The 26,431-nt window shown below is 39.9% G+C and overlaps 1 protein-coding gene across 1 annotated transcript in view; it reads right to left on the bottom strand.

The window, feature by feature from the left end:
* LOC108881545 (E3 ubiquitin-protein ligase HECW1) overlaps window positions 1–26,431 on the bottom strand; it is a 60,457-nt gene that overhangs the window by 19,036 nt on the left and 14,990 nt on the right. Inside the window, 9 exon segments of the mRNA XM_018673616.2 lie at window positions 2,700–2,798; window positions 6,876–7,449; window positions 7,534–7,758; window positions 7,760–8,379; window positions 8,381–8,542; window positions 9,515–9,615; window positions 10,047–10,189; window positions 19,618–19,787; window positions 21,647–21,722. Of these exon segments, the coding sequence (XP_018529132.2) occupies window positions 2,700–2,798; window positions 6,876–7,449; window positions 7,534–7,758; window positions 7,760–8,379; window positions 8,381–8,542; window positions 9,515–9,615; window positions 10,047–10,189; window positions 19,618–19,787; window positions 21,647–21,722 (2,170 nt within the window).

Here is a 26,431-nt window from a genome sequence, read left to right as displayed (position 1 = left end):
AGCTGAGAGGAACTGCAGAGTTGATTACAAGAATTGCTATTTTTATCACTATCTTGCATTATACACAGTCATGGTTATATAAAAATATTGATTACAGCAGCTTTACAATCAATTTTTCTTAGTCCAACTATTTTCTAAAAACATGTCTCAAATTACCAACGCTTCAATATTCATAAGAACTGTAATGAATATTAGTGGGGTTGATCATTATGTTTCACTTTTTTTTAAAGAGAAACAGGAGAGACACGATAGTCGTACAGTCACTTACAACAATCTGACTGGTACAAGAAACAGTCACATTAACACTAATAGCAGCAGCAATTATAATACTACTCATAGTAATAGCATTGAGCTAGTATCTACAGTCTTAGCACTAATACTACTACAATACTAATACTGTTAAAAATCTCAGGTATAATCGACTTTTGTATATAGCTTATAGGTTATATTTATCAGCTGATTTATGAAGGATTCTACAGAACAAAACTAACAGTTTTTGCTTAATGATGACTGTAACTTTTGTTAACTTTTGTTGCCTGAGTGGTTTGAACTCATTTGAATTCTTGTCATAGAATGTATCTATGGTGCAGAAACAGCTTTACAGAACCTGAAACTGGAAAGCTGTCGTCGTTGTTGTTGTGACTGTCTGATATATCACAATTAGGATGTTGTTTGGCTTGTAAATGTCCGTGTGTGAATGTGTGAGACAGGGACCGTAGCAGCTTTTCTCAGCTCTGACTAACTGCTGTGGGAGGAGGAGGAAAATGAAGACTTCCCCCTCAGGACAGGAAAACCCGCCACTAGCTGTCACGACTGGCTCTACCCACACACACACACATACACACACACACACACACACACACACACACACACAAACACACACACACTTATTGCCAATCCTGACCATATTTAGGAAGTTGGTATTCCTACCTTTGCTTTGTAGCCTTGCTCCATTTCATCAGGCTGAAGGTGGTGTGGGTCAGGTTTTAGTTGATCTAATAGTAACACTCACCTGCTCTCTTAGTTTCTAAAGAAATGAAACTGTGATTGTGATCGGGCTTTGATCTCTTGCTCAAACACAAAGTGCAGTTGAGTGTCACTAGATGTAAATGTAGCTGTGTGCCTGTATGTGTTGTAAGTGGATCCAGCCCATGGTATCAAACACTTGAACAGAGTGTTGTACATGCTGCTTATCTACTGGAAAGCACTTGACCACATCTGACTGCTATTCTGAAAGTCAAGGAGGAAGGAACTTCACATTGGTTTATTCTGTAGCAGATGAACTGTGGGCTACAACTTAAGCCCTGTTTTTTAAAGCCTGTATTGGATTACATTTTGGGAAATTGGCAACATTCCAAAAATGCAGGATGTTTTTCTATTAGTGTTCCTCTTTGCAACTATCACTGAATCACTTTGATACCTAAGAAAACTTAAAGGTTCTCGTCTTTTTGTTGGGTCTTTTTTCTATGATATCTAAGCAGATTTATGGACATTTATTTGTGATTGATATCAGAGATAATAATATCCTTGAGAAGTTTAAATCACACTGAATCTAAAAATATGTGAATCATGTCTGTGTGTTCAGATGTGACTGCATTATGACTCAGGAGTGTGATATTTGATGCAAATTGTGGCAATCTGGCAGTAAGGGTGTGAAAGTACCATAATTTCCTCCATGACCTTTGTGTCACAGCCTCTGTTGCTGCTGCTACTGACTGTGTTGGTCCCTTCTGTGTCCCCCTTGCACCTCCTAGGGGAGATGTGCCTTTTCAGAGTCTGAAAATCTCTAGGGAACAGATCAGGTATGAATCATCCCTGGCCAGCAAAAGAATATTTTCATCCACTTCAGATTTTACATAAACATAGCAATGTTCAAGAATGTTAGGACATTAGCACCCTCGACGGGCGTGGAGTTGTTGGGGCCCGATCAATGCCACTTGCAGTTTTAATTCATGTTTATATCATGGTAGCAAAATGGGCAGCAGCAACAAGCTATATTAGTCTTTCTCAAATCTTCCCACTGTTGTTGGTGTCATTTGTTTAGAGCCTGCTGCTGACTTTACTGCACACCCTAACATCCTGCAACTATTTAGCACTAGTGTTAATTTCTGAGGATGCACAAAACCAGTGATGCAAATGAATTCAGGTTAATGCATGGTTGAGACAGAGCAGATATTTCTTGTGCTGATCCTAAAGATAGGAATCAGGGCCGATCCAGGCACAGTTGAGCAGATTGATATTGGCTAAAATAAAGCCAATCACATGCCAATCCTTTTATTACTGAACGCACCTACGCACACCACTGGAATCAGGACGTGGATAGCCTAGCTTAGCATGTCCACAGTTCAAAAATACACCTTTGAACACCTCCAAAGCTCAGCAATTGACCCTTGGTATCTCGTGGTGCAATGGTACCAAGCCTGGCAACCTCTGAATCAATGAAGACCAGCGATCCCTCCAACCATCCAATACTGCGTGCAAATCCAACCATGAACCAAGCAGCACAGAGCAGTATTAAGCTGTACATTCAAAACTAAAGGAGTACGCCAGGAGGAAGAAAATGACAAACAAAGAGGAGATGAAATGTGTTTGGAAAATAAAGAGACATGGCAGCATGCACACACAAACAGCCTCACTCACAGCAAACCAAGGTGTTGGGATGAGACTCCAGAGTAAGACTGGGAGCTGTTGGTTCTTACTTGGAGGTAAGGCTTGGTCAGTGGCAGCAGGAAAATGGTTTAGGTCATGGCTGGGTCGCAGGACTGGAACATGGCCAACAGGAGGGGAGAAGCCTGAGCCTACAGGACATCAGAGAGACAGTATCGGATAAATTACCATAAGGCTGGGGATACACTATATCACCTGTCAGACTAGGAAAAGATTGGACATTGCACACTTAGGATGCAGAATTTCAATTTTTTGTCACACTCACAGTAACCATATAAGGCCATTAACCCTAGGAATTACATTTATACCGGGCAATTCTTCAGTGCATGATTTCCAGTGTCAACATTCAGTTCCAATGCAGGAAGTAGTGTGCCCTTTATGTATGTAGTTTCCACAACCTTTCCCTAATCTTAAAGCTTGATTAACTGATGTTTTGGCCACTTGGGGGCAATGGAACAAGCTGTAAAAGCAACATTAGCATTAATTTGGAGTCATGTTTACAGCCACCTGTACAGCACATGTAAGTCCAATATTCATTCTCCTATTAGCTATGGTTTGGTCTCCACCAATTCCTGAGGGGAACATCTAGCACTTTAGTTCATCAGCTAGTTGCTAACTTTTTCTGTCTGCTGTTTGGTGTTGGGCAGGTAGCTTACAGTGGGTTTATTAGAGCTTTGTGAACATAAACAGTAAAGTTGTAGAACCAAAACCAGCTAAGAAAGTTGTGGTAATTCAGTGTTGGTTTGTAATGACAAGTAATCCCTGGCAGACTGTAATTTGACCCACTGGTTATATAAAAATATTGATTGGTGCAGCTTTAACCATACCATAGTTTCCATGTACTGAAGTTCAATGCCAATGATTTTTTGAGGTTTTCACAGAATCGTCCAATATCAATGTTTTGTCTTGTGATAAGAGTGGTATTTCACGATGTTCAAGTATCCCCTGGCACATTACACAATACTCATTCCACATCACCTCAGCATAAACTGCACTCTCATTGGTTCTTGGCAGTTTCTTTGTGATCAGTCTCTGACAGCATTTCCATTTGCTATTAAAATGCAATTTGTGACTGCATATGTGATCCGGATGAGGGAAAATGTGTCTTAATGTGAAGTGGAAATAAACAGAACATGCTTTGAGATGGGAATATGGTAAGAGCAGCTGCAGTCAGCCTGGTGGAAATGTAATCCATACAATGCTATCGCATTAAAGAGGAAGCATTCCCCCACTGGGTGGAAACATTATCGCCAAGGCAGAAACATCACTGTCAATGAACAGAGCACAATCACTGTGAGTAACGCTATCAATGAGTAACTATGTCATCAACACAGGTTCTGCTTACTGCACTCTTATCCAGAATAACCTCCCAGAAATGATTATCATGATATGAACCAAAAATCTGATGTCAGTTGACAGCATGCGGTTCTCATCAGTTACAACATCACAGCTGAAAAAATAATCAGGAACTACACAGTGAGCATAACATAGCACTGAACCAACTGTGACTACGTCCAAACATTACAAGTACAGAAACAGACAATATCATGAAGCTTGTGTGTTCATTAAACCTCCAGGTAACATAATGTACAGAATGGACTTTTCAGTGAAGCTGGAGACAGCTTGTCTACTACAGTTTTCAGTTTTTAACAAGGAAATTCTCTGTAGAATAACAATATCAGACACAAAGGTCATGTCTGAGGACATGTAGGCCTTTGCTTTCTCGCCAAAACCTAATAAAAAAATAAACAAATAATCATTCAATTATGTGTCTAAATTAACTATAGTTAAGCGATTAAATCCTAGTCTTATAATGTGAAATAAGGCAATAATAATCTCTTGTCCAGAGCTCTAGTCCAGCACACACCCACAGGTCCAACAAAACCTCCAACAGTTTTATCCCAAAATAACTCTTACACACAGATACTCACTCTGCAGATATCTTTAAATAGCTACAACTCAGCACTTATCGCAGCATTACTCACTCACTTCCCTGTTTATTCTGCTGCATGTTAGTCCTCTACAATGTTTACATCATACTACTCGAGGCAGAAGACCCACATTTTGTCTTCCGAACGCACACATCCAAAATCATTTCCAGCCAATACAGTATATATGCATTACAACAGATGTCTAAAGAAACTCCAGGGTTTTATCAAGTTCTAAAATGATAGCTGATAAAATCTGGGACAGAATCAACTCTCAAAATGCAAAAACACACACTGTAGTGAGTTAAAAATATCAAATCCAAAGGTATCATAATGGTAATACTAGAATACTAGATTAATAACAACAACTGGATCAGGTTTGATTTTTCAGTAAAGGCCAGGAACAGCCTAAAAATGTGTAGCGATTCATGGAATAAGAAAACATTTTATTTTCAAAATAAAAAACATCTTCAGGTTCAGTATGTGCTAGTGTGTTTTGATGGGAACAGGGAGGTAAAAAGACAAGAAAACCATTTGAAAGAACAAACCTGGCAGGGAGTCTGGCACTGTGCTGATTGCATTTCAGAGGAGGGCAATTTCATTTTGTTTCTGCGAGAATGTGTGTGGGCATGTGTATGTCTGTATGTGTGTGTGCGGAGTATGCGTGACCTACTTTGTATCACAGTCATGTATCACAGTCTATAAAGTCATCATGTAAAATGCACAAGTACAGTATAAAACATGAAGAGGTATACAGTGAAACAAGGCCAGTCTAACAAACTAAACTAACAGACCATATGCACTGGCTAAAACTGAAGGTGAATTTACAGTCATTTCTCTATTGGTATCAAATGCCTTGATTGTGCACATTAAAAATTTCTGATTAGGTGTTTTTTTTGTTTTTTTAAATTTACTTTTATTCAAGGAAGATTTAAGATTTAACCTGAACATCTGAGTAAATGCTGCTGCTACTAGCTTTGTCAGTATTAGCTTAACTAAAGCCTTTTTCACACATGGTGTATGTAACATTTCTGGCTTCATTTATCTGATAAATGTTGATGGTTTTTAGGCTTTCAAACACAGGTTTAATGCTCTTCCCATCTCACTGTGAATTTCCACAATAAATCTTCTCATCAATGACAACAGGTATTAGATTAAATATTGAATATTGCATTTTGCTGCCTGTTTTACACTGAACCTGAGAGCACCCGCATGAACAGCCAGCGTGAAAAAATAAAGGGTGATATACCTGCAAAATAATGTCTCAGCATAGGTACATTTCCACAGCACTCGTCACTCTGCTTCTTTGAATTTCTCTTTTTGCCAGAAGATTTTTGTTCTTCAATAATTTCTAATTGCCTCTATTTGTCAAACTTTTCTGTTATTTTTTTTTGGATCAGTGAAAATGAGAGGCAAAACTGCCATCAAGAAAGCGAGCAAGCGATTACGCACATGGAGCTGCTGGAAGGCTTTTACTGTGACTGATGATCTGATGATCAACCCAATATCATGTAAAAAAAAATGAATACAAATATTTTTAGCTGTAGAAGGAAGGCAGTTCCTCTATAATTTAAATTGGTTCATTCACAGTACAGTAGTACAGTGCACTTTGATACAGGCGGAGGGAGATACACCCTATTGTAAGAGATAATACCCCACATGATAAAATGGAGGTTGAGAACCACTTAAATCAATTACAACCAAGGAACAAATTTGGAGTGTAATTTAACTGCTTATACTGTCAGTGCTTGTAAGATTTAATCAAATTAAACATATCATCATAACAAATATCATATAATATATTTTATCATCTTGTTTTCTGTTTTAGTCATTGTAAAATATGGTTCTTGAGCTTTAAAAATCATACTGTTTGCATTGCTAGGCAACAATTAGCGACAGGAGGCAATATGGGGTTGTTTTGAAGTAAATAATGAGAATTTTACTCATTGCTTTAAAGCTTTGAACCTACAGTAGTGCAGAATTTTGCTCCAGAGTAGATAAACTTATACAACTCCCATTTTCTTTCTCCTTCCTGTTGCAGCTGTCCCTCACACCTGCAGGCTTTTATTATGTTATTATGTTACGTTTTGACCTTTTACAGAAAAAGTGACTCGGATGCTTATTCAGTCCAACATGAAAAATTGCCAACAAGCGCAGGTCAGACAGGTGCTTTAAAAACACAAAACACAGCAACTACCCCCCGGCAAGGCTGTGTGTGTTGTTCGCCTGACCTCTGAGCCTCCAGCAGACAACCAATGAGAAGGTCACGTTTTATCTCACCGATGCTGTTCCTATCGCTGGGCCCGGCCACCGCTGGTTCCCCCTGCTCTCCCCTCCTGGCCTCCTTCCGCCTCCCCGTCCTCCTCTCTCCTCCTGCCCCGCCCACCTCCTGGCCCTCTGGTGTGTTGTCGCCATCGGGGACCGACTCGAAGGCGCTCTCCTCGTCTTCATCTTCGTCCTGGGAGGAGAACACGGTGCTGCCGGAGAGTCTGTTGCTGTCCACCGATGAGAGGCGGGTGTGGCTGCAGAAGCGGCCCCTCCCCTCGTAGCCCGAGTTGCTGTAGCAGGACGTGCTGTAACAGGAAGTGCTGTAGCAGGAGGTGCTGTAGCAGGAAGTGTCGCAGAACTCACACTCGTTTTCGCCTGGAGGTCTGTGAGTGCTCCCGCCAACTCGTCTTCCTCCCCCGTTACTGGAGTCCCCTTCTTCGCTCTCCAAGCAGGAGGGAGAGATCCTCCTGACTGCCGCATGTACTCCACTCTCACCTTCCAGGAGCTGGTTAAGCTCAGAGAGCCGTTCAATGGAGAGGCTGCGGGGTAGAGACCGGCGGCAGCAGGGACCTGGACACTCTGGGACCTGCAGATATACAAAGACACAGACTTAGATTTAAGTTGCTTTAGCCCGTGTGAATGTTATTTAGAAGTCTATCACTGGCTGTACCTGAGAGGGAGACTGGGTTGTGTCCTCCTCCTCCTCCTCATCCTCCTGCCCCTCCTCCTCTCTGTCTTTGGAGGTTTTGAGTGTCGGTGATGTGGAGGTGGTGTCCTCATTGGTGCTCATATTCTCTCCCTCCACGGCCTCTTCCTCCTCCTGGCTGGGAGCTCTTTGATGGGCTGAAGGGAGACTGTGTAGGAGGTGGTGAATCCGTATGTAGTGGGATCGTGGCAGTCTCCGGCTCGCCGCAGGCTGAAGCGATCACCGTTTCCAGCTCCGACACTGGAAGGGAGCAGGGGCGGTTTTTGCGGCGTGAGGGAGCATGGGAGTTGTAGTTTGAGAAGAGGGACTGGCAAGCGCAGGGGGCGCAGCTTCTCTCTGCTCCCTCTGTCGTCTCCTGTGACGCACCTTCTGCTGGTTCTGCGGGAGCCTCCTGGGTTGTGCTGTTTTCCTCTGCGGGAGCCTCTGCAGTCGTAGCTCCATCATTTGTTGTTACTGCTACAGGATTGTCAGAGTTTTGGGTTGGCGGTGTTTCACCCGTAACCTCCTTTTCTTCTTCTGTCACCTCCTCAACCTGGGCTGCAGACTCTTCTCTCTGCTCCTCCTCTCCTTCCCCCTGCTGCCTTTCCTCCTCTCCTCCCTCATTTCCTCCCACTCCACTGCTCTCCTCCTGCTGTTGAGCCGAGGCCCCCTCCTCCTGCCCCACCTGGGGCTCAGCGGAGGGGGGCTCCTCCCTAACAGTCGCCTCCTCCTCCATGGTTCCATGCTCCACCTCTGGTGAAGCCTCGACATCCTCCTTCTCAGCGGCAGGTTGGACCTCCTCGGGTGTGGACACCTCAGCTGCGGAGGCTTGGAGCGGCGGAGGCCTCAGGGGGGGCATCCAAGGGGAGGTCAGGCATGTCAGGTCCCACACTTAGTGTGTCGTCATCAGGTGCATCGGCAGCATGGTTGACATCTGCTGCATTTCCCCCGTCAGGACAGGCGGACTCTATGACCAGGGAGGCCTCCTCATCATCTGAGAAAAGAACACAAATACGATAAATTGTGAGCACAAATTACATTACATATTTGTTACATTTAAATTATACATTTATTCTCTTGAATTCATAACTATGTCAGTAACTTGACATTGAGTATTTTTAGTTAGTTTTAGTTTTATCATTAATTTACATGACTACACTTCTGATTTTGCCTGTTGTTTTATTATCTTTGATGTCTCATCGTCTACACAATGTTAAATACTATGTTCTGCTAATGCATGTGTACATCATATTAAATCAAAGGGGACAAAAAAACAAACAAAGTCATTCATTGACTTATTGTGCAAAATTCCTTAACTGATGCACACAAATTATTCTTCAAAGTAAAAACCAATCGTGTTCCCACAAGGTAATCACAACACATTTAATCTCCCCTGCTGAATATGTAAACTCATATGTTTCATTTGAGGGGCATAACTGGACATTTTCACATGTGTGTTAGCAGAACACTTAACAAAATGGACGGGCACCAGTAGTGCTTCTAATGCAATGAATGAATCTAAATCCAGCATCAAATCCACTTAACAATCCCTTATTGAATCCAATTAGGTCCTGCTCTAATGTACAATAAGTAACTGAAGGTAGAAATATCTGAAACTCAAAGATTTAACTCAGATCTGTGTAAGTACAGTGTTTGAATAATGGAGGTTTAATGTTATTTAACAGCTGATGTAATCTCCCTCTGGTGACAGCTGGCATTTCAACAAGTGAAAGTGATGAGAAACTGGCTACCAAAGTTGACATCCTGTTTTCACTGCATGGTCACATTGAAGAGATATCTAATTACCAGCCACCAAATACTTCCAAACTTCAAAGTTAAAACACTTAACACATGACTCGAGAGTGAGATAAATAACATGTAAATGTCAACAGATTTCTCTGTGAGAGACAGCCAGGATTGATAATATGTCTATCTGTGCTGCTAGACAGCACGATGCCTTATGTACCTGGGTGAATAGACGAGGTCAGCTCAAAGCGGAACTGCAGCTGGCCACAGACATGATCTGTCGGCAACCTGCGACCCAGAGAATAACTCACTACCCGATCCCTGCAGACAAAAGACAGAGACAGACGGAGGAAAGGAGAAAAGAGTGCGTGTGGGAGGGAGAGACAGGAAGAAAACAGGAGAATTGAAAATGTAGATGTTATGGTAATATTGATTCTGACAAGCAAGAAGATTCAGTAAAGACAATGCGCACATGTACAGATGGCTAATGAAATCGCAACTAAAATCAGATGGTCGCATGAGATTTTAAGGCTATAGCCACCTACATCCCTTTTCTCATCGGCTGTCCATGTGGGCTTGTGTATGTGGGAAAACCTCCACAGCTCTGAGGGCTTGAATCATCGAGCACAAAAATAACATTTGGACTGATGATGACGAACACAGTCCCGCTGCTTCAAACAACAAAACCCTCTGCATGAACGTGTAAAGTGTGTGTGTGTGTGTGTGTGTGTGTGTGTGTGTGTGTGTTTTACCCAATGGCATGTTTTTCCAGGAGCCTCTGGACAGGGACAGAGAGCTTCCCTAGGAAGCGCTTGATGATTGGCCGACTCTTGGCAAACTTGTCCTTCACCTCGATCTCCAGGACGTCAGTAGGCAGAGACACAAAGTTAAACCTCTGGAGAAACAGACAGACACAGAGGAGAGGGCAACATTAAAATGGATGATCCAAATATGAAAATGCCCTTAATCAATAACAATTAATAACAATCTTCCCCTATCCTTAACGAAGACTGTAGATTTTCATTGCATTAAACTGACCAAATAGTCAGACTTATACGCTGCAGAGAAGCAGAGAAACACAAAACTGTGCAATGCACCACATCCTTCTGCATCATATAATGTTTAGTTTTTATTGATTCTATGTCATAAAGAATAAAACTGTTCATCTCTTTCTGAACCTGTTTCTGTTTGGAAGTCTTAACGAGGGGATAATCCACAAATATTTTTTTGGATATTCAGTCTTATTCTTCTCGTCTCTATTCTCACTCGGTTGCCAATTTACGGTCTCTTTTACCGATACTACAGTGTTATGCTGGATTAAAATATATTTCCAGAGCTTTGTACCCCGCTTAATTTAGAGCTCTTTTTTCTCTCCAAGCCAATTAGAGATGTGCTGTATGTGGTTTTAGTTTGGACGAAATAAATAATCTCCCTCTCCCATTCCCTGTCCCTCTCCCCTCTCTCTCTGTCTCTCTCAGCGGGGGTCTGATCGCTGTCCAAGCTTCTTAAATGTTGCTTCAGAGCCTGGGATTTGACTGTCCAAATCCTCCAAAGCTTTTTCCACACCTACCAAAATAAAATTCAGAGGGAAACACTGAGTGTAGCTTACAGCCCTTTGAGAAAGGTTTCTAAATTTATGTCATTAAATGAATGGTGGCACAAACTATGAGCAATTAGCTTCAATCCAAAAATATCCATATTGGTCCACCTTTCAAAAGTATACTGTATATTGATATGAAGTGAAAATATTATTTATATCTATACAAAGACCCCTCTCATTTCTTTCTCTTAACCTCTCCTTTGTGACTGCTCTAAATGTTGTCCAACAAAGTGTATCACAGCACAGTGCAGTCTGCTTTGATAGGTGACTGCTAGATGTTGAGACTGGTTTAAATATCAAACACTGACTTGAATGGTGAAAAGAAACTTCATTGGTTAAAAGCCACTGGACATCAGGGCTGAAGAAATGGATCCTTCATTTGGATCTTAGTAGAGGGATGTAAACACAACACTAACGTCAACATATTCTAGTGGTTCAGTCTTCTGGTATTACTTGTTACTTCTCAATAGTCATTACGGGTACTGTTGTACAAATAACTACTGCATATTTACAATGTAATAAACAAAATATTGAAGATTAGGATAACTACCGCAGACTACTTATTGCTATCTGGGCTGGGATGTATAAAACATCTGAGCAATTACATTAAAAAGTTCCCAAACTTTGACCCATGCAGTAATTCTAACTTTGATCAAAGTCTCAGTGTGATTTTTCAGTGCTGACTGCAGTGACTCCACAGCACTGTAAAATAAAGGCTATAATTATTTCTACTACAATACCAACTGTCAAGTGCTTCATCAGCCAATAACAGGCTTCAAAGGTTATGCATCAGAGCTGTATCACAGTTTTACACACACCTTGTCATGCTGAGGACTATCCATCACTCACCTAACATGATGCTAAATGTTTAATTTCAGTTACTTTTTTTTAACGCTGTGTGATGATAGCTTATTTAAGTTTTTTCCTCCAGTGTCTCAGTGCAATTTCAGATATGCCAGAAAAAAGGTTGGAAAAAAATACCCAGAAAGGATAGGAACAAAACAACAGGATAAACTGGTTAGCTCATGGATGCATATAATGTGGTAATGAGTATTTTTTGTACTTTGAGTTCTTCAGTGTATTTCTATTCAGAAGATTCCTAACAATACTCTGAGCATAGTGCTGCAAGAACCTTTATAAAAGGTATTTTTATAGCATCATAAATATGTAAACTTCTGAGAATGGTGCTTTAGGGAACCTCTGTGTAACAGTTCTTTACAGCACCAGAGGGGTTCTGCTGTGGTACAAAACAAGCCGGAAGCAGACGTCCCAATATGGCCCTGATACAAAACTACATGATTTTTGCTCAGGTACATGATTTTTGCTACCCTTCTGGTTTGTCATTGTAATTTGGTCATTCTGTCACGTTGGACTGGAACAGCATTGTTTAATATTCTCCTTGTAAAGTACATTTTATTCATAGTGTGTAGTCAAATAAGTGTGCTTTACGGAAAACAACATAAATCCTAATTCAACAGTATGCACAGAAAATATCTACAAAAAGACTTCAAATTGGTGAGGGTTAAGGTGTGTCATTGATTACTGTGAATGATCATGGGTGTAATTTAGAGATGATCATCTGTTGTCTTCAATTAATATCATCAATATCAAGGAAACTATACATGATTATGAGAAGGATTAGTGAAGCAGCAGAAGTTTATATCGCATTTTCTTTTCTTTTTTCTTTTGTTATTGTGCCATTATTAAGGAAGCACAATGACCAGTTTCATCAACATTTGTTGTTTGCAATATTGCTTTAAGCATAAAAAGATACTACATTTGCAGGAGCAAAACAAAACTGATTGACTTCTATATTTTTAACCCCCCCAAAAAAAACATGCAGAGAAGGTAGACGTGTATGTGTGAGCACATATGTAGTTTTTTCCATAATTTGTCCTTCATCTTGTCATATTTCCCTTCAGATCTTCACAGCATCTAAAAATGGAGCTACTAAACTTTCTTTCCTGCAAACGTTGTTCTTTTCGGTTTTTCTTTTTGATAACACTTCTACAAAGTGCCTAAAGTCAGTGTGTCTTTATGTGGTTGGGGGCTGACTGTTGTTAATTCAAACTTCAACTTGATTCATCTTATGTGTGAAACCTAAAGGAATGACAGTGAAATGTGATTCAACTAGGGTGTGTGTATGTGTGGTGTACTAGCTGTGACAGTAAATTCTGTTCATCATCTACTAACCTTGCAACCGAGCTGTGTTTTAAGCAGCGTTGCAGTCAGTCACTCTGTGTATGTGTGTGTCATTTGGGCTGTGTTTGGTTTTCTGATGTGGCTGATTGTAAATATGTGTTCTTGCGTGTCTTGTGTACTTTAGCTAGAGCTGAAGAGCCGATGGTGACGAAAACAGGGGGAGAGAAATGAAGAAAGGAGAGCGCAGACATGAAAAGAGTGCATCTGTTTGCATGGGATGAGATGAAATGACACTGTGGTGCTGAGAGGGTAGAAAAGTGAGAAGGAGGGAGGGGAAGAAAGGCTGTGCTGGGGAAATCAGTGTGCAGGGTGATAAAGGAGGACGAAGAAAAGGAGTCAGAGTGAATAATTTACAAGATGAGCCAGAAGGGAGCAGACAGAGCAAAAGTGTGTGTTTGTGAGTGGAGGATGCGGGACAAACGAGGGTGAGATTGTCCAGGAGAGAGGGAGGAAAGGCTGATAGGAGGAGAGATGCAGTAGAGGTTTACAGCGTTAATGTGTAGGAGGAGGGGTAAAATCAAGCTGTAAGCTGGATACTCCACACCCCCAGTTTGTAATGCAGGCTCTGGGCTAAACATGCTGTGGCTTCCATAAACTCACTCTCAGACTTGACAAAGTATAGCCACACTGATGCAGATTTTTTAGATCTATATTGTCATTTTCTCACCTGATTTATTTATCACTCAGAGCCAGAACAGACATTAGACAACTGTTTTCACAGTTAGAGAACTGGGTCTAATGGCAACTGAACTTGATGTTTAAAATTGGTGAAGTGCCACCACAACCCAGTCAAGGCTAGACTTTTAAGTCAGCCTAAATATCACGAGCTCAGTCCTTGCTAAAAATATTTTCACTGTTCCCTTGAGAATCAGTTTAGCCAATGAGCTGGAGGCCAGATATCACCTACATCATGGTCAAATGTTTTGGCGAAAGCTTCATCATCAGCGGCTGATTCATACATTGAAATAACCAGAATGACTGTTGGCATGAAACTGTTTTGCACAAACAACAATCAAATATAATGTTAATATCCAGTTCAATATATGATTATATATACTGTGATATATGACTGTCATAACCAGCTCATTGTAGGATAGGGATATGATGTGATATAAGTGGGTGAATCACAAAAAAAGCAAAACATAGCAACATGTTTTTTTTTTTTTTTTCATCAAATGGCACAGAGCAGTATATCATTATATTACAGGACTGTGTTCTGTGCCTCTGTTCCTTATATAGTCAAATAAGTATGTTAGTATAAAAGACCAGTAAATGGTTAAACAGTCAGGACCACAGCTACAGCAGCTGAATTCTGCATTATTATGTGCTGCACACACACACTTCTCTGTTGGGGCCGAATGACATTATCACTGCATGGGTGTAACTAGCCAACCCTGGGTCTCTTGAGATAAAAGATAGTGTCCCTCTCACATGCAAAACCCCAGGTAATGGAAACTTCATTTCAGTACCACACACTATCCATACAGTGGTATGACCTACAGTGTGACAGATAATGAGGGACAGAATAGGTTTGCATGCCTCTCTCTGCATGAAAGGCATTGATCTTTACATGGTAATAAAGGTCATTTTCACTGGACTGCATATTGGATTTATATTTATATTACTGCATTTACAATGCATTTATGAAAAGGTGAAAGTTTGAGCTTTGTCCTTTTTCACCCCTATTTTAGAATTACTATTGAGTTTCTGTTTATAGTTGTTTATATGCGCATATTCACTGACTAAAATGATACTTTCTTTCATCCACAATACTTGCGTATACTTGCGCATGCATATTATGCATGTTGTACTGAAATACTGCAGCTAACACTATGAATATTTGCTGTGTAACTGTACAGGCTTTTTTCCTGAACAAATTACCAAATCTTCCACATCCGCAGGATAAAATTAAATGAATTGCAAATATGACCTGACTGTACCCTGAGGCGAAGTAGCATACTGAACAGATAGATTGAAACAACTGACCTTAAAACACCCCACAACTGTAAATCGAAAAATAAAGGAAAGTCCAAACTATAACAAGTAAAACACAGTGGTGAAATCGCCTGCTCTTCAGCGCCTGCTTCAGCTGCAGCAGCTGCTCCGTCCCCATCCCCAACCTCATGTCACTGGTAACAAGATCCAAGGTCCCATCACACGAATTTCCTGTACTTAAGCTGATTACAGTCTGGAATATCTTATGATATTTACTTATTCATTAGTTTACATTTAAATCAATATACTAATACTCAGTATAAGTGTATTTTGGTGTTACTTTTCCATGACAAATAAACTTCAACCCAAGCTACCTATGACAGAATATAAACCAGATATTTTTAATACATCTATATGCACACAGTAAACCAGGTTACAATTGCACAGTAAGTAAACTACTGCATGTTGGCTGAATAAATGGTTTGACTAACTATTCTTTTTATCTAAAACAATATTAGAGCTTCCGAGGAGTCTGCCCCCGCTAATGGTCCTAATGGTATAGTCCACTCCTGCAGTAGGATAGACAAAAATAGCTTGTCTCCAAATGCGGTAATTTCGCTAATGCTAATACGAGGACCTCAGGAGAAGTCTAAAACTATCATGTCTAAATTGGTATGTAACATGGCTAACTAGTTAAGATTATAACAGTTAGCATGCTGATAAAAGAAGCAGCATTGTGTTCAGTTTGAGAACAGCCACAGAGAGTGAATCAGCTCCATCATCACCATCTTCTCATGTTACTGAGGATGTCAGACAAGCTGAGCTCATAAAGTCGTCATTTCAGCTCACACTGAAAGGACATTTGCAACAATAACACCAAATAATTTGCTTCACTGTACATAAGTTTTATACAAAATTATTCAAATTATCACAAGTTTAAGAATGTTTAATACACAATGTTTCTCAGGTAATAACTTGTGAAACATTATAGTTTTAGTATTTTGATCAGTTTTACTGATGTAAATAAACATTCATTCATACAAAATGATTTGATTTCTCTATTGTGAAACACAATAATGCAGTGATCCTTTCTGAGACTGGGGGCCAGGGTGGAATGGTTTCCAGCCTTGTCTTCTGCTTAAAACTGTGACTGAAAAAATGTTGCAAAACCTCACAGTGAAAGCTTCACACAATAATTTCTGTAGGTTGAGAAAAGAGGATTTCAGATTCTGCAGACCTTCTGAAATGTGTTTACAACACCTAATAACTACTAATGATATATAGCTTACAGTTGTTGATTTAGTAATTTACACAGACATGTGTGGGGTGTATTAATGAGGATTTTTGTTTTTTGTTCAACACCACTGCTTCTAAACATGTTTCACAGGCATGACTTTATTTTCTGAACTGTAGATGTGCTGCTGCTTTAGGCTGTGCATCTTGTCTGAAAAGTGGTGAAATGTTCAGTGATAGAAACTGACCTCTAAAGGTTACAGTTTTGGAATTCCCTGTTGTTACTTTCTCTGCCTGAAGCCTCTGTCCTGCACATGCTCATTTGTAAAAAATCTGACCAGAGTAAAACCCTGCTGAGCATCAGCATCTACAATCAATCAATCAAACCATCAAACCAGCAAGTAAAGACAAATATAACCCAACATTAATTTTTTCAATAAAGTTTTCTACTCCATCAAACACACTTTCCAGCCCTGTCCAGGTTTCCAGGGATCAATTCTTGTCATGGTATATTTTTGAGCATGCTATAATATTTAATCATTTCATTTTATCATATAATGATTGAGAACTGTCTCTCAAATCCAGTACTGGACTGCAGCATGGTTAGTGTGCTGACTGAGCTAGCATGCTACGGAGACCCATTAGAGTTATACAGTGCATTACTGCCAACCAAGCTGAGTTCCACTCAACATGGGAGCTGTTTGGAAAAGGAAAAGTGGCTTTGCACTGAGTGGATGCTGCCAAGAGGGACACTACATTAAATCAGTGTATGGAGTCTCCTGAGGGACACAACAAAGGGTAGAGATTGTGCTGTAGAGGATTCTGAGACATACACTGCAGTCAGACAGAAAACAGCTCAACATTATACACAAAGCACTGAGTCATTTCCAGTGTTGTTATGGTCTAAGCTGTCCACTGCATCAGTTGCTCATCAGTCACTGGTCTGTCCCATTTCATGTTTTCCCCTCATAGCTGTCCAACCAGAAATATACCAAATAACACTACAGGTCACCAATAATGTTAGCACATTTGTGCCTCCAATATTATAAGATTAAAATTAACTGTGATTCCTGCAGCAGATCCTGAGAAACATTTGTCCGTCAGCCAAAGTAAAGGTGATTTATTTGAGCCAGTGGCTGCATAGAAATTTGCAGTAGTACTCCAAGATTAGGTTTTGAGGTTCCTTAAAATAAAAGCTTCTTCTGCAGCTTCTCAAACTGATTGAATTCAGGAGTGCATAGGCACAAATGTTGACAAAACAGCAGAGAGAAGGCCACTTATTTGGACATAAAGTTGCACACATCTTCAACTTCTGTTTTACAGTGAAAGAAAGTGCAGAGAAAAGCAAATGCACGGTTTTTCTCTGAAGTTCCAAACTGACAAAAATCCCATCTATTATTTATACTAAAGTATAAAGCTGCACTTATTAGTAGTTTCAACATTTAGTTCAATATTTCAACGTTGAATCAAATCACTGCAGATTACATGTAATATGAACATGGTTACTCATAATGATAAAGCCATAGAGAAATGTAACAGACCTTTGTGGCAGTTAAGTTGTTAGAAATGGGTCTAGGATCATGAGGAATCACACTCAACTCTAGAAAAAACTTTTTTTTTTTCAGTAAACCAATGACATTTCGCCACAATCTCAATCAGCCAGTCATGTCACTGGTGTCAAACTTTAATTCTCCTCTCTCCTGCTGTCAGCTGTCATTTCAGTGAGAACTGCTGTGACCCCATTCACCCCCAGTCTTCATATCCAGTGCCCAGGTTGAGCTCACTCCTAATCACACCTATATATATATTTCTGATTTTTCTTCTAATAAAGCATAATCAGAAAGATGAATAAGTAATATTGCTCATGCCAATAATCTGCAGTGTCTACAGCAGGATTGACCAGTGATGAACTTGCCAGAAATGCATGGTTTTCCAAGAAAAAGTCCTGAATGAGAAAATCAATTGGCTGATCTCGTTTTCCACAAAGCAAACGTGATTTTCATGGATTAAGTTGATCCTCTTACTCTACTAATGAAACCAAAGAAGCACCCAATCCTCCCTTGTCTGTGTTGTGCAGTCTACTGTACTGGACATTTTTTTCATTTGCAAATCCTTTAAATAACAATTCAATAATGACAGAAATTAACCTGGATTAAAGTCCTAATATGCTGTTAAGATCCACTGTTTGCTTTCCATCCATGCTTATAGAAAACATCCATACCAAGACTTATTTTGACTCTTATCCCTCAATTTCCCTGACATTAGACTTCATGGACTCACACACACCAACACACCAGTGTATGATTTGTTTCCAACTCTTAATTTAAGTACAATTTACTGTTTTAATTAATAAGTCTAATTCACTACATTATTCACTTGCATACATCTACAAAATCCCAAAATGTATGAAGAGTAGTCACTCAAAAATATTTCTTGTTCATAAGCTGATTTAGCTGCTTGACCTGTTGCACTTGTGAGCAGCATCTTTTATTTCAATGACATGATATCACTGCCAGTAATTTTAGCTAACATCACCAGTTCTTGGAAGGGAAACGTAATGATTTTTGGATTAAATTCATCTACAGTCCCAGTGAAAATTAGACCAGAAGCAACAACAAACCAAGGAAACAAATATTTAATAAAAGGTAAGCTCACGTTAACGGAATGTTATCAAAAGCCCTAGATGTGATTATAATGTTAATACCTCTTTAATGTAGTTAGCTTAAGGAGTATTACTGCATTAACATCCAACGTTTTAGCTGCTTATTTCAAGCTAAACCCAGTCACTCACCGAGGACAGTCAGTGTGTTGTATTACTGCAGATCAGAGTGAAATGGATACAGTGTGTGTGAGTGTTGTTACAATCTGGTATAAAAAGGTAAATATGCCTTTCTGCTAACCTTGAGCTAGATGAGAACCCGTAACCATGGCAACTGCTGTAACCTCAAGAGGGCTTGTAAGACATGTTGTAGGTATCAAGTTTTTAAACTCCTTTTAAAGTCATAGGCAATCATTGTCTATAGACTGAAGAACATGCATACATCCAAACTGTTAGGATTCCTAACCTTCACTTTTCTCTCCTCCTTTGTTTAGAGTCAAACTGTTCTCTAGTTGCTCAATAACAGCAGGTGACTTTAAGCTGAACTCTGTCAGGCTTCAGAGGGGTTAAAGCCTTACAGAGGATTTCATCCTGTCAGGTACAACCAAGGACACAAATGACTCGGGAAACAATATAAATACAGATAATGAAATTTACACAATTTAAATGTCTAAATATAGCACAGAAATCCTTCAAGACTATGTGTGTGTATGTGTGTGTGTGTGTGTGTGTGTGTGTGTGTGTGTGTGTTTACCTCTGTGCTCCACTGTGGGTTGACTGTGTTGCAGACCACTCCAGAGCGTTTCTCCTGGCCATGATGTGGCAGCGAGGGGAAGATGCTGTGCTTTCCAGGCTGGATGGAGAGCTTCAGGTAGGGATCAGGATTGAAGAACATCCCCTTCTTCAAACCAACAGCCTGGAGGTCTAAAGGACATGGCATTATACAAGAACGGAGGGGGGGTTATGTGGGATAGGAATGCCACAAAAATGTTTTGTCTCTACTGTAACAGCAAATTGTGACACAGGCTCAGACCACAAGTGAAATCGACACAGTGCAGGGTTTGATGACCACTGACAAAAATCTGTACTATTTCTGAAAATAAATAAATAAATAAAACTGGCTCGTATATTGCCTGAGCAGCAACATCAAAGTACAACCAAAGTATTTTGTTTGAATTTTAAAAGTGTTCAATCTGTTAGTGTAGAAAATCCAATAAAACTTGAGGTGCTCTTGAATGTGAAAAAAAGATTTTCAGTTTCAGTTTGAAATCAGTGGATGTGCCCTGTGCTGTTGTCCATTTGACAAAAAGTAACACTGCACTGCAGACTTTGTAAATATGTCCAAGGCTTCTGAAAATGTTGAACAACCGATTCAAATATCTCTCTGGTAAAGTTCAAATTGTTGAAGATGGTTTCAAATCAAATCCTCAGTTGGTTGATAAAGGAGTCCCTCAAGGATCAGTATTAGGCTTATTGCAATTTACTCTGTACATAATTGAAATTGGTGTAGGGGGGGCTGATGAGTTCAGTCGTTCTAAAATCCCTGCCTGTGTTGTACTGTGTTAACAAAAATTACAGAAATTCCACGGTGAAGATGCAACACAGTTCTGTTTTGCTTTTTGATTCGGAGTATGGCAAAAATGATTGATTTATGTTAATAAGAAATCCTGAGGGGGGCAAGTTACACTTAATTTCATTTTTAATCCTTTGAGAAAGATTAACCCAGATCCTTCATCCAGCTCAGGGCTGCCTCCAGCTGGAGAGAAGCAGTTGTAAATAAAAAGGATATGAGGCCACTGACACAGTTAACAGCTAAGAGCTGATTTCTAAAGGACATGTGTGTTGTTGAATATGTTTGTCATAAGGTAACTGCAAAGCTTTTGTGAGAATACTAAGGTCATCTCTTTATACAGTACACTTTACAGGATTACTGGAAAAATACTATTGTGAGTGAAAAAACAGGTCTACCTGCATGTTGTGTTGCCATAGAGATTTGTGGCATTGTTAATAAGCACCATATTGAGTAGAGGTATGTGTGAAAGGTGGAAATTGCTTCAATGGGCATTTATTTTTATTTGTATTTTTATTTTTTGGTGTGTTGAGGTTGTTTGGAGGTGAATTTATAAAGAACTTATGAAGGCAGCTAGGGGGGATCTTCTCACCCAATCTAAGGTAATATGTGATGTAAGACTAAACGATAACTGATGTAAAAGATACAGTGTGTGCCAACAGCTCCAAGTAGGGAAGACTATACACACTCAATCCTTGCTGTGCATGGATGAATCATGAAAAAGGATGCTCCTTGCTTGAGAATCATTATTCCTCAGTATCAAAATAATCCTGTATCTGTACACCCATGGTGTTCACTGTAAACAGGAACTGCTAATAGTCAATTCAGCATACTTTTAATGGTATAATATCATCCATGGCAACATATACTTCCTGTTTATATCCCCTTAAGCATTATGGGAACTGTATTTCTAAAATTTAAAGCATGATTATCCCCATTATATAGTAATATGAGTAAGACTAAGATTAATCATGAATGTCAACGTTTATCATGTTCATGTGGACTACAATGTACATCTGCTTTTACATAAACATGGGCTGGTATTGATTTAAACCTATTGATGCTTTTAGACAGCCAACACTAAAATGACATTGCTAGAGAGCTGCAGGTCACGAGAAGGGTCAGATGAGGACAGAGCGAACACACTAATTGAAGGGTACTGAGTGTAGAGTAAAGCAACACAGGAACAGATGGAAAGAAAAATAGAGCATACCTGACAGGGAAAAGTTGATGAGTCTCCTGTTGCCCAGTCCATGGTTGACTTCAGGACTAACCACTGGCTTTAATACCTGAAGGCAGAGACACACATGAACAGTTAAGAACTGTCTATGAACAAGAGGAACATGAAAACACACTCAACCTTTCCTTCTCCTCTACATCAGCGTCTTCCTTCCTTTCCTGTAAGATGAAACTTTAATGATGCCCATGAGGAAAGTGGGTCACTGCAGCCAAATAACGTTATGCAAGTAAAATAACAGCATACAAGTGAAGAAAATATATGATCAAGTCAAAATAAGTAAAAACCGAATAGAAAAAAAACAGATAGCAATTAAATACACTATAAATACATGCCTTCAAATTCCAAAGATGTCAGACTTGATTTCAAATACATGTTAGTTTAGGTTGGGACACACTGTCTGAATCTCAATTCAACACAGTGTTTTTTCAAAGCTCCATTTTCAGCCTGACAGCATCCTGCAATCAATACTCTGTCTTCATTATCCTGACATTGATTCTTCAGCCAGGAAGAGGAGGAGCATGGGGGATGGGTGGAGAGACAGGGGAGCTGATGGAGAGTGGAGGGAGTGGTGGATGGTGTAAATACTGTGTCGTGTCAACTCCTCTGTACAGTGGAAACGTTTTGCTTCATATCCTTATATACTAACCCAGTCAAACAAGAAGATGAAAAAAATGTAACAATGGCCAAGAATTCTGCAATCATTAACTCAGAAAAGTACGCAAATAATCCTATTTAAGCAACTATTTGTGCCATGTGCCATGTGCGGATAGTGCATCTAAATAATTGAGGAGACTACCACTTCTATTACTACTAACAACATTAATGATGACAGTTTAACAAAAGTGAGTCATATAGTAATCAAACATCACATGGCCCAGCTGTCCTGAGAGTGTGTGGAGATCTGGAGAATGTTGCTGAGAAAAAGGTTGTGTCGCACCGGTGCATTACAGTATTCGCACATGGTGAATCCACATATACTGTATACCACATGGTTGGAAGAAAAATATAAGGACACGTGTGCTGGGAATACAGAATTGACAGAGGCTCTCAGAAGTCAGCCTGGCAGATACCTGCACTGCCAGTAGCAGAGAATGTCTTTGAAACTCAAATAATATACATGCTGAAAACCAGCAACCAAAACCTATTTTATTCCTATTTATGCAGCATCAGCTAATATCAAGCAAATCACCAGGCTTTCCCTCTAGCACCACATGGGATTGACACCAGTGGTTTTGAGTGAAATTTATCAACAACTATTTGATGGATTGCCATGAAATTTGCAACAGATATCCATGTTTCCCAGATGATGAATCATATAGACTTTGGTGATCTTCTCACTTTTACTCTAATGATATTTTTGGTTCGGACTGAAATCCATCTATCCATTATCTGTATTGCTTATCCATAAGGGTCGTGGGGGCACTGGAGTCAATCCCAGCTGGCACTGGATGAGAGGCAATGAACAGATTGCCAGTCTAGGTTCTGACTGAAATGTCTTGACAATTACTTTATGAACTGCCATGAAATTTAGTACAATTTTACATGCCTCGCCTCATGATGATTTTGGTGACCCCTTACTGTCTTGCATCATTATCAGGTCAAAATTTTGCAGCTTTAGACTCTTAGTCCAGTAAAGATACCTCATTCTGGAACAAAATGCTATCAGCTATATAAATGTCTATTTCATTGTACAGAACATTGCAGATGAAGCCAGAATATATTTTCAATCTCATAGTGACTCAGAATATAGTTTCATCTTGCTTGTTTGGTTAACCATCAATGCAAAAGCAATAAGACACAGGAAGTTAAGCAGGGAAATGGAGACATAATAGGAGCATAAAGAGTATCAGGGTCTTTAAAAATACTGCAGTATTTCCTCATATTTTCCTATATCTGGTCAGAATGCTTACACAACTAGCTGGAAACAAAAAACAGGCAGTGAAAACAACAAGATAAAGGGATAAAGGAAATGACAGATGTTTGGACCAATTCATTTTAATGAGATGCTAATCTGCCTTGCTGAGTACAGTTAGAGAGAGAGAGAAGTGCCAGCGTGGGTCTCCTCAGTGATTCTAATCTCACAGATAAACCAAATGACAACTTCATCTATCTGCAGCACACTTTATATAACCTACCATCCTACTGCAGAATACAGAGAAAGGCCAAATACTCATGGAAGGAACAGAATGTACAATGTATGAGCGTCTTTTAAGTGTTGCGGGAATCTTAAATGATGTAAGAGGAGAGAAATTTTACACAATAAAAGCACCCTTCCCCCAACCATGACCAGCTTAAAACAGACTACATTTACTAAATGGATCCACATCTGATTACAGGTCAGATACACCAGGGCTCCAACCTCTGTGTGAGTGTGTGTAAGGATTTTAATACACTCCAGTGCCTTTTAAGATAGAGAGGCTGGGCGATCTAACTTAGTTAGTGCATCTACACAGGGTTGTGCAAAGGAGGTTATATCAGCTCAGCATTAAGAACAGGTCTGTGGGGGGTAGTTTGTCAAATGTCATTGTGTAATGTCAATCACTCAGCAGTAATCATGGACCTGGTGCTATATGACATTTGGAGAAGTCTGAATTAGTTGGGACACTACGGATCCAATTAGTAATTCCCATCTAGGAGATGAATTCTACTGTATGATAAAGCCTGACCAGTGTAAGTGTCAAAATGTTATTGGATGAAATTAGCTTACATATGTGGTTGCAAGTTTGATTCTTGGAGGGAGGGGAAGATAAGAATATAAGGGGGATAATCAAAGAGCAGCACTTGCCCCTCCTTCATTTTCACTTACTGAAAAACAGCAATAATATTTTCAGACTCTCCTGGAAGACATTCATTGTCTAGTACTTGGTTGTTCACATGAAAAATATCAAAAGTAGTTGTGCAACAAATTTTAAAAAAGAGAGAGAGCTAGAGAGCAGAATTTCAATCCTTGGCTCCTCTCTCACCTCCACACAGCTGGCTAATCATGGCATGAGGTGGCGGTAAATGTTGGATTGTTGGATGTCAGAGGTGTGGCTATTCGACCAACTGACATGCAGTCTGGACAGCATATGAAGTCCACTAAACTGCTCAAGTGCTCCATAGTGTTTGTGCAACAAATGAAAAAAAGACAGCAGTGAAACTCCTGAAACTTTTCTGAGAATCCCTCAGTACCAACATGGCATGTCTTCAAATTTTTATCAGTTTTATAATTAAACAAAAATATTAAGTATTAAATAATACTTGAGTGAACTGAGAGGATGGATGTCAATATAATGTCTGTGTAAAGTTCAAAGTTGGAGTCAGGGGGTTGTTATCCTAGCTTAGCATAAAGACCAGAAGAAAAAGGTTAGCCTGGCTCTGTCCGAAGTTCAAAAACATACCCCCAACACTTCTACAACTGTATCTTGTTTGTTTAATCCATACACTAAAAGAAATGTGTACAATATGATAATTTGTTGTGGAAGAAAAATTAATTAGCTGAGTAATTCTGTGCAATGGCTATAACATGCCTTGCCAGAAAGCTACAAAGCCTAATTTGCAAAATGTTGAACTATCCCTATAATGTTTCATCTGTTCTTGTTAATTAATTTGATATATTAGCAAACTGATGTATCAGACTCATCAACAGTATGAGTTAGACGCGATAGTAAATGAATAACAGAATAAACTCTGCAGACACCACCAGTACATCACTAGCATAATATCAAACTCTACAAACAAATTTTAACCCACTGTGTTTTATCATGTGCTGTATCATCCTTCAGAAAGCCATCTTAGCTTAGCAGTTAGTTTAGAGTGTTACAGTGATTACTTGACTCTACATACTTGGTTTGTGACCAATGTAATCTGACGCACACGTCTCTCAAACTGCTGCAAATAAAATAAAAAGGCAGATGACTGAATGTCTTGTCACAAGCGCACAGTATGTGTAAGAAAAGACGAAGACAGACAGAGCAAATATTTATGGTTACCCAGGCTATCCAGCTGAGCCTCGTCCTCCTCCCGCTCCTCCTCTCAGGATGACTGGGAGACAGCAGTCCCAGCTGGAGACACATGCCGTCCATCACACACATGCACAAACAAATACTGTGTCTTCTCTGTCTGCGGCGTCTGACTGTTCTGACTGGCTAGAGTCAACAAAAGTCAAAGCAGACAAATCTTCCACTGCTTCCCTGTCTGCACATCTCCTCTCTTCTTTTCCTCTCCTCCTCCTCCGGTCTTCGATGCCTTGGCCTCAAGCAATCTGACCTGGCGCTTTCCACCATTCGCCTCCAAAAACCTGAATGACTTACCTGAACTGGACTATCTTCCGCTATCTCTACTCTTCTCTCCCTCCCTTTCTCTCTTCCTATGACGGTTATTTTTATGCCTTTGTCCTCAGGAAGCAAGTACAGATCGAGTTCTGAGCCCATCAGCATTTCCAGAGGCCCACAGCAGCAGAATGGGAAGGCAAACATGGAAATCCAATAGCCTAGCTGGACACCTTCTTGACAACAAGGTCTGACTTATAGAAGCTTTAGAAGGGCAATGGCAATAACAATATAGTGACATGGTGCTGCTGCTCAAAAAATTCCATCTAATGATTTTCATGTTACATCTAATGTTACTGTTATCCAATTCACACTGGAAACCCTGCTTATTTAATGGCCAGGCACTACTATATATGGCAGCAAGAGAGTGACTCCTTTAAAGTAACAGATATGCCATAGGTTTGCATATCAGAGGTGGTGAAACAATCAGATGCCCTAAGATCCACAG

The sequence above is a fragment of the Lates calcarifer genome, linkage group LG24, assembly GCF_001640805.2.
Source record: "Lates calcarifer isolate ASB-BC8 linkage group LG24, TLL_Latcal_v3, whole genome shotgun sequence".
Lineage (NCBI taxonomy): Eukaryota > Metazoa > Chordata > Actinopteri > Centropomidae > Lates > Lates calcarifer.
This window is presented reverse-complemented; position numbering and strand designations above follow the sequence as displayed.